Source organism: Anomaloglossus baeobatrachus, chromosome 2, assembly GCF_048569485.1.
Source record: "Anomaloglossus baeobatrachus isolate aAnoBae1 chromosome 2, aAnoBae1.hap1, whole genome shotgun sequence".
Lineage (NCBI taxonomy): Eukaryota > Metazoa > Chordata > Amphibia > Anura > Aromobatidae > Anomaloglossus > Anomaloglossus baeobatrachus.
In genome coordinates this window covers 720,864,678-720,882,627 of record NC_134354.1, presented here as the reverse complement: position 1 = coordinate 720,882,627, position 17,950 = coordinate 720,864,678, and the positions used below count along the sequence as shown (strand labels likewise).

The following is a 17,950-nucleotide window of genomic DNA, read 5'->3' as shown; positions in this document are numbered from 1 at the left end:
CTGTCAGTTCTGTCACTCCTCACTCTCCCTACTCCTCTCCTTCCTCTCCCTTCCACTGTCTCCACAGACTGTCTGTTGTGTATTTCCCGCCTCAGGCCATTGGAACTCCTCGGTGGGCGGGGCCAACTTTCTGGCTCTGCCCCACCTGGTGTGAACCTCAGAACCTGAGGGGGGGTGACTCAGGGTTTTAAGGGTGGCTGCTGTGACCCTTTTTAGGGGGGGTGTTGTGCGTGGGACTATCTGTGACCCCTGGCTAGTCCAGGGCATCACTAAAGCAATGAGTGAGTGCAAAAACGCAGTAAAGACTCTATGTGTGAACATAGCCTAAAGCCTGCTTTACACGCTGGAATGTATCTTACTATGTGTCGGCGGGGTCACGTTGTAAGTGACACACATCCGGCATTGTAAGTTACATTGCAGTGTGTGACAGGTACGTGCAATTGCGATTGAACGGTAAAACGTCCATCGCATACACATCATACCTTTCTCTAGAATTGCATGTCAGATTGTTCATCTTACCCGAGGTAGCACACATTGCAGTGTGTGACACTCCAGGAACGATGAACAGATCTTACCAGCGTCCTGCGGTTCCCGGCCCACAATGAGGAAGGAAGGAGGTGGGCGGGATGTTTTCGTCCCGCTCAGCTCCGCCCCTCTGCTTCTATTGGTCGGCTGCCGTGTGACGTCGATGTGATGCCGAACGTCCCTCCCACTCCAGGAAGTGGACGTTCGCCGCCCACATCGAGGTCGTATGGAAGGGTAAGTACGTGTGACGGGGGTTAATCGTTTGTGCAGCACGTTCAACAAATTGAACGTGCCACACATACGATGGGGGCGTTGCAAATCGCATACGATATCGTATGCAAAATTGCAACGTGTAAAGCAGGCTTAAGAGGTGGAGGAGGCGTTTTTTTTCTCTCTTTTTAAATTTGTTTTATATACAAGTCATTATGTAGGAAAGAATATTTCCTTACATTGTTCTCTTGTAAAATCCATGTTATCTTCAGTTTGGTAGCTTTTATTGACAGTTTGTAAAAGTGGCGTAATACTGGGAGTCAGAGATGCATCCAAGCTTCTTCTCCATTCTGTTCCCATTCCATTTGAGCTCTGTTTCCATCCATTTCAGTGATTTTACTGCCCCCCAGACCCACAAGAAGTATCTTTGGAAAAATACTCAAGTTTCCCATTGACATCCATTATACTTGTTACTCAAGACGAGCACCCAAGTAGTCAGATTTTCTCGATTTGAGTCCCGAGCACCATTGTATTTTAGTGCTTGCTCATCAGTACTTTGAATATAGAGAGTGAATCATCCATTAATCTAAATGATGACAAAAACTAAATATGATCAATTCATCAATGCCTTGAAAAGTTGCTCAATTTTTGCGCAATGTGGAGTTACGACTTTAGGCAATTTCACACTGGTTTGAAGCAAAAAATAAATTTTCTCTACTTAACTGTAATTCTTCCTTACAGGCATATTGTACTGGTACATAAAGCAAAATTTCTACATATCAGTGCATTTTTTTTGTACTTGTATATTAGGTATAATAGGTATATAGGTAAAATAAGTCAGATTTTTTTTCTTCCTGTAAAATTAATAGACAACTTATGAAAAACCCCTGCTTTAAAACCTCAGTTTCTCATGAACCAAAGTATGTACAGTCTAAATTTCAGTACAATAGATCGTCTCTTTAAGACGTTTCTGCAATATTTCAGGGAAAAGTAGCAAGTGAATCACCCTGTAGATTCTAGTTAACATATCCCACTGTCTAAGTGCTATCCAGCTAGAACAAGAGTGCCCAAGGTTTGGCTCGAGAACTACATGTGGCTCATGGGTCCGTGATGGGTAGTTCACGGTCTTCCAGTTTGGCACATTAGCACCAGGTCTAACAAACAGCTATGAAGTGGAGGTATACAGATGGCAACTTTCGTGAGTAGTCCCACACAGAAGAGAAGATCTGAATGGGAGTAAGTTAGGATCCCTGGATCTTGGTGTACTGCCTTTGTGTAATTTCTGTGGAAAAGCTTTGGCTGTCATTAACTGGTAATGAGGGCTCTGAGTATCACTACTGTGAGGGGCGGGAGCTGGATATGGCTCTTGACCCTTTCTAAGGCCGGCTTCACACTTGCGATTAACTCGCATGAGTGCAGTGCGAGAAAATCTCTCATTGCACTCGGACCAATGTTAATCAATGAGGCAGCTCCCATCTGCTATTTTTTTCTCAGTCTAAATCAGACTGAGAAAAAAATCGCAACATGCTGCGTTTTGGTGAGTTTCTCGCACGAGTCTCTTCAATGCAAGGCTATGGGTGCGTGAAAAAAAACGGATGTCACACAGACGGCACATACACCATCCTAGTGACATCCATTTTTCTCAATACATTTCACGCATGTAGCAGAGAACACTGTAAATGCTCCTGTACATAACAGTACATGAATAGCAGCTGCTGAGGGTAAAAACTGATTGCACACTGACAGCATACTGACAGCACACTGATGAAAAGTCAACTAAAATCGTCCGACTTTCCAGCATGAGAATTGGACCGATTTTACACTAGCAAGTGGGATTCCAGCCTTAAGGCCTCTTCACCACTAGCGTTTTTTTTCTCCTATCACACGATCTGTCTGCAGCTGTGCTGACCTGAACAGCAATCGCTGGGGAATCAGTCACTCGGCTCTCGCTGTTCAGGCTGCACTCTGGAGCTCAGGGGACAGCTCCGGGGTTCAGTGCATGTAACCGCGGCCAGGACTGGTTTTACAGGAGATTCCTCCGGTAGCCAGTCTGACGCGGTATGCAAGTGTCAGGATCCGTGTGACATGCGCATGCCACCCGGATTCTGACTTGCATGGGTGTGAGAGAGCTGAGAATCGCATCAAATCGCAGCATGCTGCGATTTCAAGGAGAACCCGTGTATCGTCTGAGAAAAACAGGGAAATGGAGACAGCATCATTAGAAACCATTTGCAAGATTGCAATCCGTTTCTCAATGCGATGGAATTGGGAGAAAAAAAACGCTAGTGGAGAAGAGCCCTAAAGCTGACTGTGGCTCGTGACCCTCTGTTAGGGCTCTTCTCCACTGGCGTTTTTTTTCTCCAAAACCCATCGCCTGGAAAAACGGATTGCAATCTGTCAAAGGGTTTCATATGATGCAATCTCCATTTCCCCACTTTTTTCAGACTCTACACGGGCTCTCCTTGAAATCACAGCATGCTGCGATTCGATGCGATTCTCAGCTCTCTCACCCACATGCAATCCTATGGGGGTGAGAAAAAAGTCAGAATCCGGGTGGCATGCGCATGTCACACGGATCCTGACACTTGCATACCACGTCAGACTGGCTACCGGAGGAATCTCCTGTAAAACCAGTTCTGGCCGCGGTTACATGCACTGAACCCCGGAGCTGTCACCTGAGCTCCAGGCTGCAGCCTGAACAGCGAGCGCCGAGTGACTGATTTCCCGGCGACTGCTGTTTAGGTCAGCACAGCTGCAGACAGATCAGGCAGAACGCTGGAGCTCAGGTTACAGCTCCGGAGCTCAGTGCAGGTAACCGCGGCCAGGCCTGGTTTTACAGGAGATTTCCCCCGTAGCCAGTCCTACGCTGCTTAACTAAAAACTCACATAGCACTCGCATGACGCTCACATGTCATACGGATGCTATGTGAGGAAAAAAAACACACACCGTACTCAGATCACACGCAGGACACACGACTCACATTTTGAGCCGAGTATCGCTGTGATTTTTTACACGCCAGTAGAGAAGAGCCCTTAGAGCTGATTGTGGCTCTCAGGGCTCTTTTCCATCTGCGATCTTCTTGTGCGAGTCCGATCCGATGCAAAATCGGATTGCACTCGCACCAGTGTTAATCTATGTGACCATGCCATCCTGAGCGTTTTTACTCCACACGAATCGCACTCATAGTGAAATTGCAGCATGCTGCAATTGTCAGTGAGACTCAGCTCTCGCACCCACATGCGACCCTTTGGGAGCGAGAAAAATATCGCAATACGGATGGCATAAGCATGTCATACAGATGGCATACATATGTCACACGGATCCTTGGTATGAAAAATCTACAGACTTGCATACCACTCGCATGACACTCGCATGACACTTGCATGTCATACGAATGCTAGGTGAGAAAACAAAACGCAGACCATACGCATGACACTCACACCACTTTCTGGGCTAGTATCACAGTGATTATTTAATCGCCATCAAGGTCAGAAAGGTAGGGGACCTCTGCTCTAGAAATTGGAGATGCCATGTGGCACGTAGTGCATCCTAAAGTATTCAAAGTTACAGATACAGGCAATTTTAATTTTATATTATATAAGTATGTAAGAAGTATATGTATAATATGTATTACTCTAAACATTGTTATTTATAGGGCACTGGATAAAATTGAAATTCCAAATATAAGCACAAGAATGTTTGAGCCGATGAAGAATCTATCTCACATGTAAGTATCTGCGGGAACAGTGAGTAACTTGTGTTACATCTGCTAGATTAATTACAATGCTACAGTGTGCATTTCCCACCGTGAACATAATTTATCATGTACATTTCTATTTGTATTTGAAAATATTTCTATTAAACTTAAATATGGAATTATATCATTAGTGGCAATAAAAAGCTAAGGCGCTGTAGAAATATTCTGCATTAAAGTATTGGCTTGTGTAATTAAATAAAATAAAATTGGTGATTACAGGGATATTTGATTTCATGCTAAGTTTACTACAATTATAGGACTAGGTTCACAAATATGTTTTTGGAGAGAGAAAAACAAATCAGAAAAATGAAGTAAACCTACTGTATGCATGAGTTATCTCATCTGTCTTATCACCATGTTTTAACTAAGTCCAAAACACAGGAAAAGTCAGAACTAAAAAAAAAATGTGAAAAGTATAAAAATAAAAATTGATTTTAAATATTACTCAGATTAAAAATAAAAAACAACAAATTTAATTAGAAGGCAAAAAAGTTTAGAAGGTCAGCTCATCCATCCATCAGCGAACCGTGCAATCGAAAACAGCCATGTCCGCTGGGAAATATTGTAGGAGAAGGAAAGATCCAGCATCAAATTCCATAAAATCGAGATTTATTTTAAGGATCCTCATATCCTTATTCATTGTATGAACAATAAATAAGGATTTGAAGATCCGAAACGCGTTTGTTTTTATGGAATGAAAACCTTCTTTTTTAAGAAATTCTTATAAATCTGGATTTTATGGAATTTTAATGCTAAATCTTTCCTTCTCCTACAACAAATTTAATTATCCTCTTTTCTCCAGTTAAAAATATAAATTTAAAAAGTAAAAAAAAAAATTTGATCTTGCTGCATCTGTAAAAATCTGATCTGCCAAACAAATAAAATTGCCTAACCCATGTGCTAAATGTTTGAAAGAAAAAGGAAAAAAAATTGAAGTGCAAAAATTACCATTTTTTTTTGTCACAGCATCTCCCACAATAAATGCAAAAAAAGCAATTAAAACTGGTTATGTACCCGAAATTGTACTATTAAATACTACACCTTGGCATGCAAAAAACGACTACTCATATAGCTATATCAATTGAATAAAAGATAATGCCAGCACAAACAATTTTTTTTTACGAAGTTCTGAATTATTTCAGCCAATAAAATAGTTAAAAAAAGCTAAACATGTCACATAGCCATAAACATACTGATAATGGTGAATTTGCATTGTGTTTTCACCATCTCACCTCACTTATATTTTTCTCCCATTGATCTGTACGCGATATGGTAAAGTTAATGATGTCTTTCAAATCTACAATACGTTCTGCAAATAAAAAGTACTCATACTGCTATTTCCATCCAATAAAAAACTTATGGTTCATTAAAAAAAGGTAAGAAATAACGAAAACACAAGAATAAAAATTGGCAGTGTCCTTAAGGGGTTAAACAGACAGTAATTGCAAATTGTACGTTCACCTAGGTTTTATGTAATATTCTGGTTAGATTCCAAATTATATTACATTGCTTTAACATCTAATATTTTGTGGCAGTGAATCACTTTCTTGCTTCAGTGTAGAGGAAAACTTATAACTAGTGATGAGTGAGCACTACCATGCTCAGGTGCTCAGTACTCGTAACCAGCAGTTGCATGCTCGGATGGGTATGACTCAAGTTCCCAAGTATAATGGAAGTCAATTGGGAAATCTTTCTAAATGAAAAGGGAAATGCTTGAGTTCCCCATTGACTTCCATTATACTAGAACACTCAAGCCGCACCCATCTGAGCATGCAACTGTTCGTTACGAGTACCGAGCACCCAAGCATGGTAGTTCTCACTCTACTTCTTATAGCTATAACTTATCACTTATTCATAGAGAAATAATATACAATATTGCTTTGGCTGTTTTCAAACTGGACCTGAATACAACATATTAAATCTACTAAACCTCCCACTCCAAGATCCAAGACTTCTCCCGAGCTGCACCAATCCTCTGGAACGCTCTACCCCAAGAAGTTAGGATGAATCACAACTCACTCAGCTTCAGACGCTCCCTAAAAACGTATCTTTTAAGGCGGCCTATCACACTCCCTAGCCAAACTAAATTTACATAGTCCCTCCACAACCTCTCAGAACATAACCCAACGTCAAACTCCATGGCACCCAAATGCATCTCAAGGTTCTGGCCAACTGGTCCAGTAAGTCATTATTTATCCCCCATTTCCTTGAGATGGTTGGATTGTCATTAGTCATTGTAAATAAGCACTTGTACCTTGCCCCCCCATCTCATTGTAGATTGTAAGCTCTCACGAGCAGGGTTGTCTTTTTTTCCCTCTAAATATTGTATTTTCTATAACGGTTACGTGTTTGTATATGATCCACCTGAATTGTAAAGCACTGCGGAATATGTTGGCGCTATAGAAATAAAGATTATTATTATTATTATTATAATGCACCATCCATTTTCAGCAGTAGAAAAACAGTAAGGGTTTTTCCAGAAATGGAATAAAATGGAGTCTCTGATATAATTCAAACTTAAGCTCATCCTAGTCACATGTCAGCACGGGCTGCAGACTGAAGACATACAGACCTGTGTCTCAAGTGAGATGAGCTGTATCACACATAACTTAGTTGGCATCAGGGAGCATGGCTGTGATGCATGAATAAATATGTTTTAACCCATATTGTCCTCAGTGAGGAAATCTCTTGATTCATCCTCTTCCTCCATCAGTATGACAGCTTTATAACAGTGCACGGAAACTGCATTCAGCATGAAAACAAATAAACATTGAGGAGGACAACCCTTGCGATAACCTTCCATTATGCTTAGCTATATTTCTTCACATATGACAGCCATGCTTCCAGCCATCTGAGGTATGTGTGATACAGCTCTTGTTAATTGAGACACAGGTCTCAGGAGCTGTATGCCATCTATCTGCAGCCTATCCTGACACAGTACAGGCTGCAGTTTAATTATATTAGGGAACTATTTTATATCATTCTTGGAGAACCCCTTTGACACCCCCTAGACTAAGACATTAATTAATGTCCTTGGCAGGGTCCACATGTGTGAAGGGGGCTCAGGATCTGTGTTCTTGTCACATGCTATTGATTCTGGCTATGATGAATAACCAACATGTGTGTCTAACAGCAGCAAATAGAACTGAGCTCCGACCAAGGCTGTTAACTACATAGATGCTGCTGTTAATCACAGACAGTGACATTTATATGGGCCAAGCGCTGCAGTGCTCATGCACTTTGGCTCCCATTGGCCCCCATGAAGTGATTGCAGATGAGTTATAATAGCAGATGGGGACATGCTGAAAACCCACATGGCTATCATCTTAGAACTCTTGTATTATTTCCTCTAACAGATGCAATACCATAGTATTGCAGTATTCAGCACAAATGATCGAGTAATTCCAAAGATCAAGTCCTCAAAAAATTGTAAAAAATATAAAAAAGTTTTTACAATTACAAAAAAATAAAAAAAATTCAAAACACTCCCTTTTCCCCCCTTTAAAAATGAAGGGGAAAAAAATAGTTGGTATGAATGCACCTGTAAAACTGTGAGCCTTTTAAATATATAATTAATTTACCAATTGGTGAACACCATCAAGAGAAAAATAAAGACCAAAACTCCAGAATTGCAGTATTTTGGACATCTTACCTAACTAACAAAAAAAAATAAAACCAAAAAGTGATAAAAAAAAGTCATATGTACCCCAAATGGATTCAATAAAAACGGCTCACCTCAAAAAATCAAGCCGTAACAGCTCCATCGACGTAAAAATAAAAATGTTACAGGCCTAAAGAAATATCAACACAAACATTTTTTCTTTACAAAATTCTGAATTCTTTTCATGGCTTAAATAGAATAAAATCAAAACAAGTTTGATATCACCATTATAACATTGACCTGGAAAATAATGCTTCCAAATTATTTTTACCACGCAACGAATGCTGTGAAACTCAAAAAACAATGGTGGCATTGCATTTTATTTTCACCATTACATCCCAAGTGGAATTTTTTTCCAGTTTTTCAGTGCATTGCATGGCAAAACAAATGATGTGAGCTCGTCCTTCAAAGAACAAGGCCTCATAACTTTATGTTCCGAGAAAAAGAAAACAGTTATGGCTGTTTGAGAAAGGAGAGGAAAAAAACTATAGAGCAAAAACAAAAATTTCCATGATTCTGAAAGGGTTCAAAGGGTACAAGCTCTGTAACTAAAGTCTCCTAAATGGAATGACCCCGATAATATTAATAATAATCTTTATTTCTATAGCGCCAACATATTCCGCAGCGCTTTACAATTCAGAGGTTCATATACAAATAAACATAAGTAACAGTTATAGGAGATACAATAATTAAAGCAAAAATATAGACCACCCTGCATGTAAAAGCTTATAATCTTCAATGGAGTGAGGTGGGGGTTAAACAAGGTTCAAGTGTTTATTTACAACGACAGTCCAGCCATCTCCGAAAAATGGGGGGATAGATGAAGGTTGTATGAACCAGTCATCAGCCTGTCTTTGCATAGCTCCAAAGTATGATCACCAAGAATCCCCCCCTTGAGAAAGCAATAATACCGTCGTGAAACGCGCGTTGGTGGTGATCCCTCCTATCCGGGTATGTGCATTATGTCTTAAATATATTTTCATACCTTTAGCTGTGTGTATCTGTGGGACTTCCTTGTTTTTCCATGGTATCCTTGGGATCCTGCTTTTTGATTCAAATGCATTTGCACTTTATATTGAACTATGTTAAACCTTTTTAGGTATTCCTGGCTACCATGGTGTACACTTTGGGTCAGTCTTGGTGATCATACTTTGGGGAACCTTGTTGTTGATACTTTACACCCTTTTTGTGGCCAATATATACCGTAGTCGTTTGTGATTATTGTTTACCTCTCACACGGCTATTTCTGTAATTGAATATATATTCTTACAACACTATATAGCGGTCACCTCCTCCATGGCTATATATCGCTCATTGTGCTTCATTGTGTGAACTACACATTTACTGGCCCTTGTTTGTATACCCTTATTTACGCCTCCCACGGCTACTGAGGGTGTTATTGTTCATTATACTCACTTGAACTTCTTCAGTACATTGTGTGAACTTTTCGCCTCTCCTACGGCTATTGGCTATTTTGATTTACACTCCGTACTCATACTCCATGCCCTTCTGATCTTATGGTAGTTGTTTTTAAACTTGCATGTATTGCTGTCTTGCCTGGTTGTCATTAAATAAAATTTATTCTATTGCACAGATACTCGTTTGTCCTCTTTCTATGCATTGATTGTGAGTAGTGCATACATGCCGCCAGTATATACATGCTGGCTGCATGTTTACCGTATGGCTCATTCATTGGGATTTTTTCTCATATCAGCCTGTCTTTGTAAAGCTTTGGGTACAGTGGAATTTGAGGAAGAATTAATGTTCTGAGATTAGGGCGGATGATAGGCCACTCTAAAAAGATGTGTTTTAAGGAGTGTTTAAGGCTGTGCAAGATGTGGATAATCCTAGTTTCTTGGGGTAGAGCATTCCAGAGGATTGGTGCAGCTCGGGAGTAGTCTTGGACACGGGAGTGGGAGGTTTGGATTAGTGTGGATGTTAGTCGAAAGAGAACAGGTAGGGCGATAGACAGAGATGAGGGTGGTTAGGTAGGAGGATACATTAAAAAAGAAGAGCAGAGGGCACTCACCAATTGAAGGCAGAAATCTTGTGTTTATTTTTTACATGGAGCAGGCATAAATGGACACAGGGGAGAGGGACGGACCACCCACGGACAACAGCTGTTTTGCATCGGCGACCGGTGCTTTGAGAAAGCGCCGGTTACCGGTGCAAAACAGCTGTCGTCCGTGGGTGGTCAGTCCCTCTCCCCTCCGTCCTTTAATGCCTGCTCCATGTAAATAATAAACACAAGATTTCTGCCTTCAATTGGTGAGTGCCCTCTGCTCTTCTTTTTTGATGTACCACTTTTCTGTTTTCCTGTGAGGTGCACCCCTTGTGACAGTTCCATACTATCGAACGCTGTTCCCATCTATTGAGACAGGTGATACTTTGCATTAATTGCCGTCTGGAAGCTGTGTCCGGATTTTCCTTCTCCGTCATTTGGATAGGTAGGAGGGTGCCATGTTGCGAAGAGCTTTGTGGGTGAGACCAAGCAATGGATCCTATAATGTATGGGCAGCCAGTACAATGACTGGCACAGAGCAGAAGCATCCGAGTAACATTTAGCCAGATAGGTGACCCTGGCTACAGCATTAAGGATGGACAAGTTCTTGTAGTTTGCAATGACCTGCAGCAATGTAAATTTTGAGTGTCCAAGTTCACGGACCACAATCAATGGCATGTTAAGGTAAAGAAGGATGCGCCTGAAATGTCATGTGATTTGAATAGGATAGAATTTTGTCTTATTTATCTTAAAATTTGATGCTTCTTTCTTTTTTTTAAAGATACTTTAAAAAATTCCGCTATTGTTCTTTCGCGCCTCATGTCCGGGTATGTACACCACCTACAGATGGGATATCTTCATTTGAAAACCTGCTGGCAAACACCATCCTTCGCGTTTTCGTCTGGGTAATAGCCTGCATCACTTGTTTCGGAAATATCTTTGTAATCGGGATGAGATCGTTCATTCAGTCGGAGAACAAGACGCATACAATGTCTATAAAGATCTTATGCTGTAAGTAAATATTTGTAATCTTGGGATTAAATGTAAAATATCTTATGAATTAGAACAAGTGAAGATTTTTCTGGAAGAATAAAAATGTAATCACAAAGCTTATTCCTTCCAAAGACAATACTAAGGACCAGGGGGCATACACTGCGAGTGGAAGAAAAGAGATTCTGGCAGCTAAATAGGAAAGAGTTCTTTATAGTTAGAGCAGTCAGACTGTGGAATGCCCTACCACAAGAGATAGTAATGGCAGATACTATAACGGCTTTTAGAAAAGAGCTGGATGATTTCCTCAGTACACAAAACATTGTGGGTTATCAATAATATAGTCACAAAACGTATAATTGGTGGAGGAAGGTTGAACTGGATGGACCTAGATCTTTTTTCAACCTATGTAACTATGTAAAAGCTGATGAGAAGAATTAGTGTGTGCTACATCATTAATCCAGGAGGTTATGAGTGGAGAACTGCAGTTTTATTAGTCAACGCATTTCAAAGTTCATAGACTCCTTCATCAGGACAAACCATGGTCTTCGTCAGCGCGGTTAAAGACTCATCCTCCATGGTTTTCCTCTCATTTTACAGCTTCAGGCTCAGGTTATATGGAGCAGTATTATGGCTATGTTCATGGGGCGTAAGATACCATCGGTATTTTAGTATTCCCCTAAAGCCTGCTTTACACGAGACGACCGATTGTGCGATAGCACGATCGATCGTACCCGCCCCCGTCGTTTTTGCGTCACGGGCAATTAGTTGCTCGTGGCGCACAAACTCGTTTAACCCCCGGGACACGTACTTACCTTCCGGACGACCTCGCTGTGGGTGACAAACGTCCACTTCCTGGAGTGGGAGGGACGTTCGGCGTCACAGCAACGTCACACGGCAGCCGGCCAATAGAAGCGGAGGGGCGGAGATGAGGCTCACCTCCTTCCTTCCATTAATCCGTCGGGTGCCGCAGGAGGCAGGTAAAGCTGCTGTTCATCGTTCCCGTGGTGTCACACGGAGCAATGTGTGATGCCACGGAAACGATGAACAACCGCCGCCATTTTAATTAAACAATTTTATGAAACCTAGCGACGAGTACACGACTCACGATTTGTGAGCATTACTGCGTCGCTAGGAGGTGTTACACAAGACGACGTCGTGTATGATGCCGGATGTGCGTCACGAAATCCATGACCCCGACGATGCATCGCACGATCAGTCGTCTCGTGTAAAGCCCACTTTGGTAGAGTGTTTCCTGATGACTCTATTAGGTGATTTTCACACATTAGAACTTCAATCTTCTTTGCTTATAACGCTGTATCTGTCATCTTTTTTTTTTTTTTTCAATAGGTGCCGATTGTTTAATGGGAGTCTATCTCTTTTTTATTGGGGTATTCGACGTCAAATATCGGGGACAATATAAAAAATATGCGCTGATATGGATGGAAAGCCTGCAATGCCGAAGCCTTGGATTTCTAGCCATGCTTTCCACAGAAGTCTCCGTTTTGCTTCTGACATATTTAACATTGGAGAAGTACCTGGCCATTGTGTTCCCGTTCAGCAACATTCGGCCGGGCAAGCGTCAGACCCTTGTGACATTGATGTTAATATGGGTCATTGGATTTGTAATTGCTGTGATTCCATTTTGGAATGAGGAGTTTTTTGGAAATTATTATGGAAAAAATGGAGTCTGCTTTCCTCTGTATCCCGATCAAACGGAAGAATCTGGAGGCAAAAGATACTCACTGGGGATATTTCTAGGTGAGATGCAGTTGCATGGTACAATGCTATATTTCATGGGGGGCTGATTAATTAATTTTCTCACATTTCATTTTTGTCTTAAAGGGGTTGTCCACTACTTTTACATTGATGGCCTATCCGTAGGATAGGTCATCAATGTCTGAGCAGCCGGGGCAGCTGTTGTCAGTCCCGGCAGCAAGCAGCCGGAAATGCTCAGTTCCGGCGCTGCTCCATCTTCTGAAAGCGGGCACGTCTTGCACATCTGCTTCCCATTCTAATCAACAGGAGGCGGATGTGCAGTACCCAGCCACCGACGCTATCCAAAGATGGAGCAGCGCCGGAACTGAGCTCTCCCAGCCACCTGCTGCCGCCTCCGGAACCAAGAATAGCTGATAGGTGGGGGGTGTGGGGTGTCAGATCCCAGCTGATCAGACATTGGTGACCGATCCTAAGGGGTATTTTGCACACTACGGGTGCGATGTCGGTGGGGTCAAATCGAAAGTGACGCACATCCGGCGTCGCTGTCGACATCGGACTATGTGAATCCTTTTTACTACGATTAACGAGCGCAAAAGCGTCGAAATCGTATGATCGGTGTAGCGTTGGTCATTTCCATAATTTCGGAAAGACCGATGTTACGATGTTGTTTCTCATTCCTGTGGCAGCACACATCATTGTGTGTGAAGCCGCAGGAGTGAGGAACATCGCCTTACCTGCGTCCCGGCTGCAATGAGGAAGGAAGGAGGTGGGCGGGATGTTTACGTCCCCTGCTTCTATTGGCCACCTGCCGTGTGACGTCGCTGTGACGCCACACGACCCGCCCCCTTAGGAAGGAGGCGGTTCGCCGGCCAGAGCGACGTCGCAGGGGAGGTAAGTGCATGTGAAGCTGCCGTAGCCATAATTTTCGCTACGACAGCTATCACAAGATATCGCAGCTGCGATGGGGGCACGGACTATCGCGCTCGGCATCGCTACCATCGGCTTGCGATGTCGTAGTGTGCAAAGTACCCCTAAGGATAGGCCATCAATGTAAAAGTAGGGGACAATCCTTTTAAAACCTCTCCATGGAAAAGATTTCAATGAGATTTCACAAATTTAGTATGAATATGTGCCCAAAAATAGGAAAGATATTTGGATTTCATATGCAACCTCAGCATTCATGCAAATTATTATGTGCTCTGCCCAATTACAGAGAGAACCAAAAAGCTATCTAATCACAAACGTATAGTTCACGATATCCCTGCCATCACTAATTGTCTGATCACTGCAAAGAACGAAGCGTAAGCCGACCATTATAAGCACATCACATTTCATTTCCTATTTGAGAGACCGGAATCATCGTATTGATGCCTACATTACTCTAAAGCGGGCTTTACACGCTACGATATCGTTAATGAATTATCGTCGGGGTCACGTTGTTTGTGAGGCACATTCGGCGTCATTAACGATATCGCAGTGTGTGACACTTATGAGCGACCTTAAACGATCGCAAAAGCGGTCAAAATCGTTTGCCGCAGAGAGTTCGTCCTGAAACAAAAAATCGTTTTCTGCTTATTAGCGATGTTGTTCGTTGTTCCTGCGGCAGCGCACATCGCTATGTGTGACACCGCAGGAGCGACAAACATCTCCTTACCTGCCTCCACCGGCAATGCGGAAGGAAGAAGGTGGGCAGGATGTTACGTCCCGCTCATCTCTGCCCCTCCGCTTCTATTGGATGCCTGCCGTGTGACGTTGCTGTGACACCGCATGAACCGCCCCCTAAAGCCTGCTTTACACTTTGCAATTAGTTGTACAATCGCATTTGCGATGTGACACACCCAGGTTGCATACGGGATCTTATGAGATTGCACGTAGGTCGTTCATTTGCTGTCACACGAGCGTTAGTAGTCTATGTTAAATTGATCAATTTTGTGTGCGCTCCTTTAGATCATGTGTTCTGTGACGTATGCATTGGGCACCCTTTTTTTTTTTTTATTTATTGACTTGCCAAGCGTGTGTTATGTGTAGGGATGCGTTTTTACTATGTCATCTGCCATTCAGCTCTGCTACATGGCCGCTGACAGCAGACACAGACAGCCATGTAGCAGAGCTGAATGGCAGATGACAGCAGACACAGAAAGAGCCGCACTGTCAGAATGAACTCGGGTGAACTTCACCCGACTTCATTGTCATGCTGCAGCTCTGTCTGTGTCGCGCCCTGATTAGCGGTCACCAGTGAAGGGCTCACCGGTGACCGCTAAACTCCTGAGTAACTGAATTGAGCAGCCCTCTCTCATATACTCACCGATCCCCGATCTCCGGCGCGACACTGCACGGCATTCACACTGCTCCGGCGGCTTTTACTATTTTGAAAAAGCCGGCCGCCCATTAAACAATCTCGTATTCCCTGCTTACCCCGCCCACAGGCGCCTATGATTGGTTGCAGAGAGACACGCCCCCACGCTGAGTGACTGGTGTCACACTGCACCCAATCACAGAAGCCGGTGGGCGTGTCTATACTGTGCAGTGAAATAAATAATTAAATAATTTAAAAAAACGGCGTGCGGTCCCCCCAATTTTAAAACCAGCCAGATAAAGCCATACGGCTGAAGGCTGGTATTCTCAGGATGGGGAGCTCCACGTTCTGGGGAGCCCCCCAGCCTAACAATATCAGCCAACAGCCGCCCAGAATTGCCGCATACATTATATGCGACAGTTCTAGGACTGTACCCGGCTCTTCCCGATTTGCCCTGGTGCGTTGGCAAATCGGGGTAATAAGGAGTTATTGGCAGCCCATAGCTGCCAATAAGTCCTAGATTAATCATGTCAGGCGTCTATGAGATACCTTCCATGATTAATCTGTAAATTACAGTAAATAAACACACACACACGAAAAATCCTTTATTAGAAATAAAAAACACAAACATATACCCTGGTTAACCACTTTAATCAGCCCAAAAAAGCCCTCCATGTCCGCCGGAATCCAGGATGATCCAGTGTCGCTTCCAGCGCTGCTGCATGGAGGTGACCGGAGCTGCAGCAGACACAGCCGCTCTTGTCACCTCCACACAGCTACTGAAGACAGCCGCGCGATCAGCTGAGCTGTCACTGAGGTTACCCGCGGCCACCGCTCTATCCAGTGACAGCGGGTAACCTCAGTGACAGCTCAGCCGATCGCGCGGCTGTCTTCAGTTGCTGTGTGGAGGTGACAGGAGCGGCTGTGTCTGCTGCAGCTCCGGTCACCTCCATGCAGCAGCGCTGGAAGCGACGCTGGATCATCCTGGATTCCGGCGGACATGGAGGGCTTTTTTGGGCTGATTAAAGTGGTTAACCAGGGTATATGTTTGTGTTTTTTATTTCTAATAAAGGATTTTTTCGGGTGTGTGTGTTTATTTACTGTAATTTACAGATTAATCATGGAAGGTGTATCATAGACGCCTGACATGATTAATCTAGGACTTATTGGCAGCTATGGGCTGCCAATAACTCCTTATTACCCCGATTTGCCAACGCACCAGGGCAAATCGGAAGAGTCGGGTACAGTCCCAGAACTGTCGCATATAATGTATGCGGCAATTCTGGGCGGCTGTTGGCTGATATTGTTAGGCTGGGGTGTGACGACATGGACTCTCATGGGTTAAAGTTTCTTAACATTCAGCCAGATTATTGTTCTTATGTGTGCTAAGTCATGTTTGCTTAGCTATTGCTCTCCAGACTTTTCCAGTAACCATTGTATTGTAGTTGTGTATTGATAATGTAATTACCTTAGTAGCCATTGTCTAGTCGGTGACTTGCCGACTCCATGTAGATATACTGAGTCTTTCTATGCACATCATTTAAATGAACATTATCCATGCAGCTTGAAATGAATCCAATGGGAGAAGCAATCTTGTCCAACCAATTGATGAGGACGCAGTGTATCCTAAGGGAAGGTTATGGCTATAAAAGGGACTTCTTTAAGCCACCAGGGTTGATGAAGATTGATGGATGCTGATGGATCCAGTCTAAGCTCTTGGAGCTGACTAGAGGATCAGGATATCTTATGGCTTCAATCTAGGGACTCCGGATCCGGTTGGAGACCATATCCACAGCCTAGGGATTTCGACTCCGGCTGCCAGGATTGTAACATCATACCAGGACTACCTAAGGAGGACACTCAGGTTGGGACAGTTCAGTCACCTGTTACAGACTTTGCAGACCTCACACAGCTTCCTAAATCTGGCGTTATTCCTTTCTCGGTGGGTGCCCGCCAAAAGCGGGGTGCTGCTGGACTGGAGTAAGCGGCCCTGGAAGCTCTGAGGCATGGACATTCTAAATCCCTGGTGAGCCAGCGGAAGGGTGAGACTCTGTTGCCTGTTACATTTGTGTGTTTTGCTGGTTATGTGTTATGTGCTGTTAATTGTTTGGGGATCCAATAAAGTCTAATTATTGTGGTTCCCTCACCCTGTGTTGTCTGAGTAGTGTTACGCCCACGGTTAAGGAGGCCGGCGTTCAGTTGGGATGAGCCCTGAGCCACGCTGTCTTTCTAAAGGCGGCGGGTTTTAGTGGACGAGAGCACCCACTCAGCCCCGTGTCTCCACAATTGGTGGCAGCAGTGGGATACTACTCAGCCTGGTTTACCCAGGGGAGCTGAAGTGGACTGGTGTTTTCGGACACCGTTCAGGCCTCAACAACCAGGGAGGCACATAAGCATACCCAGCAGGCCATAGGGGAGGCATTCAGGTTTCTGACGTTGCCATGTCCAACCCCACCAGCTCAGCCATGGGACAAGGACCAGAGAGGAGTTACGACCGCAGTAGTAAATGGATGCTACAGGATCTGTGCCAGATGCGAAAGATTGACTACAGGAACACTGATACTCGGTCAGACTTGATCCGGAAATTAGTCTGTTGGGATGCCCAGAATGATGCAGAGGACGATGAGGACACTGCCGTTGTGGTATCAGAGGAGGTAAACCCTGTGTCTTATCCTAGATCCAGTGACAGTCTGGAAACAAACCAAACCCAAGCAGACCGAGTCAAGGAATTGTTTACTGCATTGGGGCCTGAAGCTTCAAGGGAAGAGAGGGCTGGTGTTCTGCAATTT

The 17,950-nt window shown here is 43.5% G+C and overlaps 1 protein-coding gene across 2 annotated transcripts in view; it reads left to right on the top strand.

Annotated features, from left to right (window-relative positions):
* The window catches only part of RXFP2 (relaxin family peptide receptor 2), a 449,786-nt gene that overhangs the window by 414,007 nt on the left and 17,829 nt on the right, over nt 1–17,950 (top strand). For both annotated transcript variants that reach the window (XM_075337353.1, XM_075337352.1), the window contains 3 exons: nt 4,392–4,463; nt 10,938–11,167; nt 12,497–12,907. In XM_075337353.1, the coding sequence (XP_075193468.1) occupies nt 4,392–4,463; nt 10,938–11,167; nt 12,497–12,907 (713 nt within the window). The remainder of the gene's footprint in view (nt 1–4,391; nt 4,464–10,937; nt 11,168–12,496; nt 12,908–17,950) is intronic.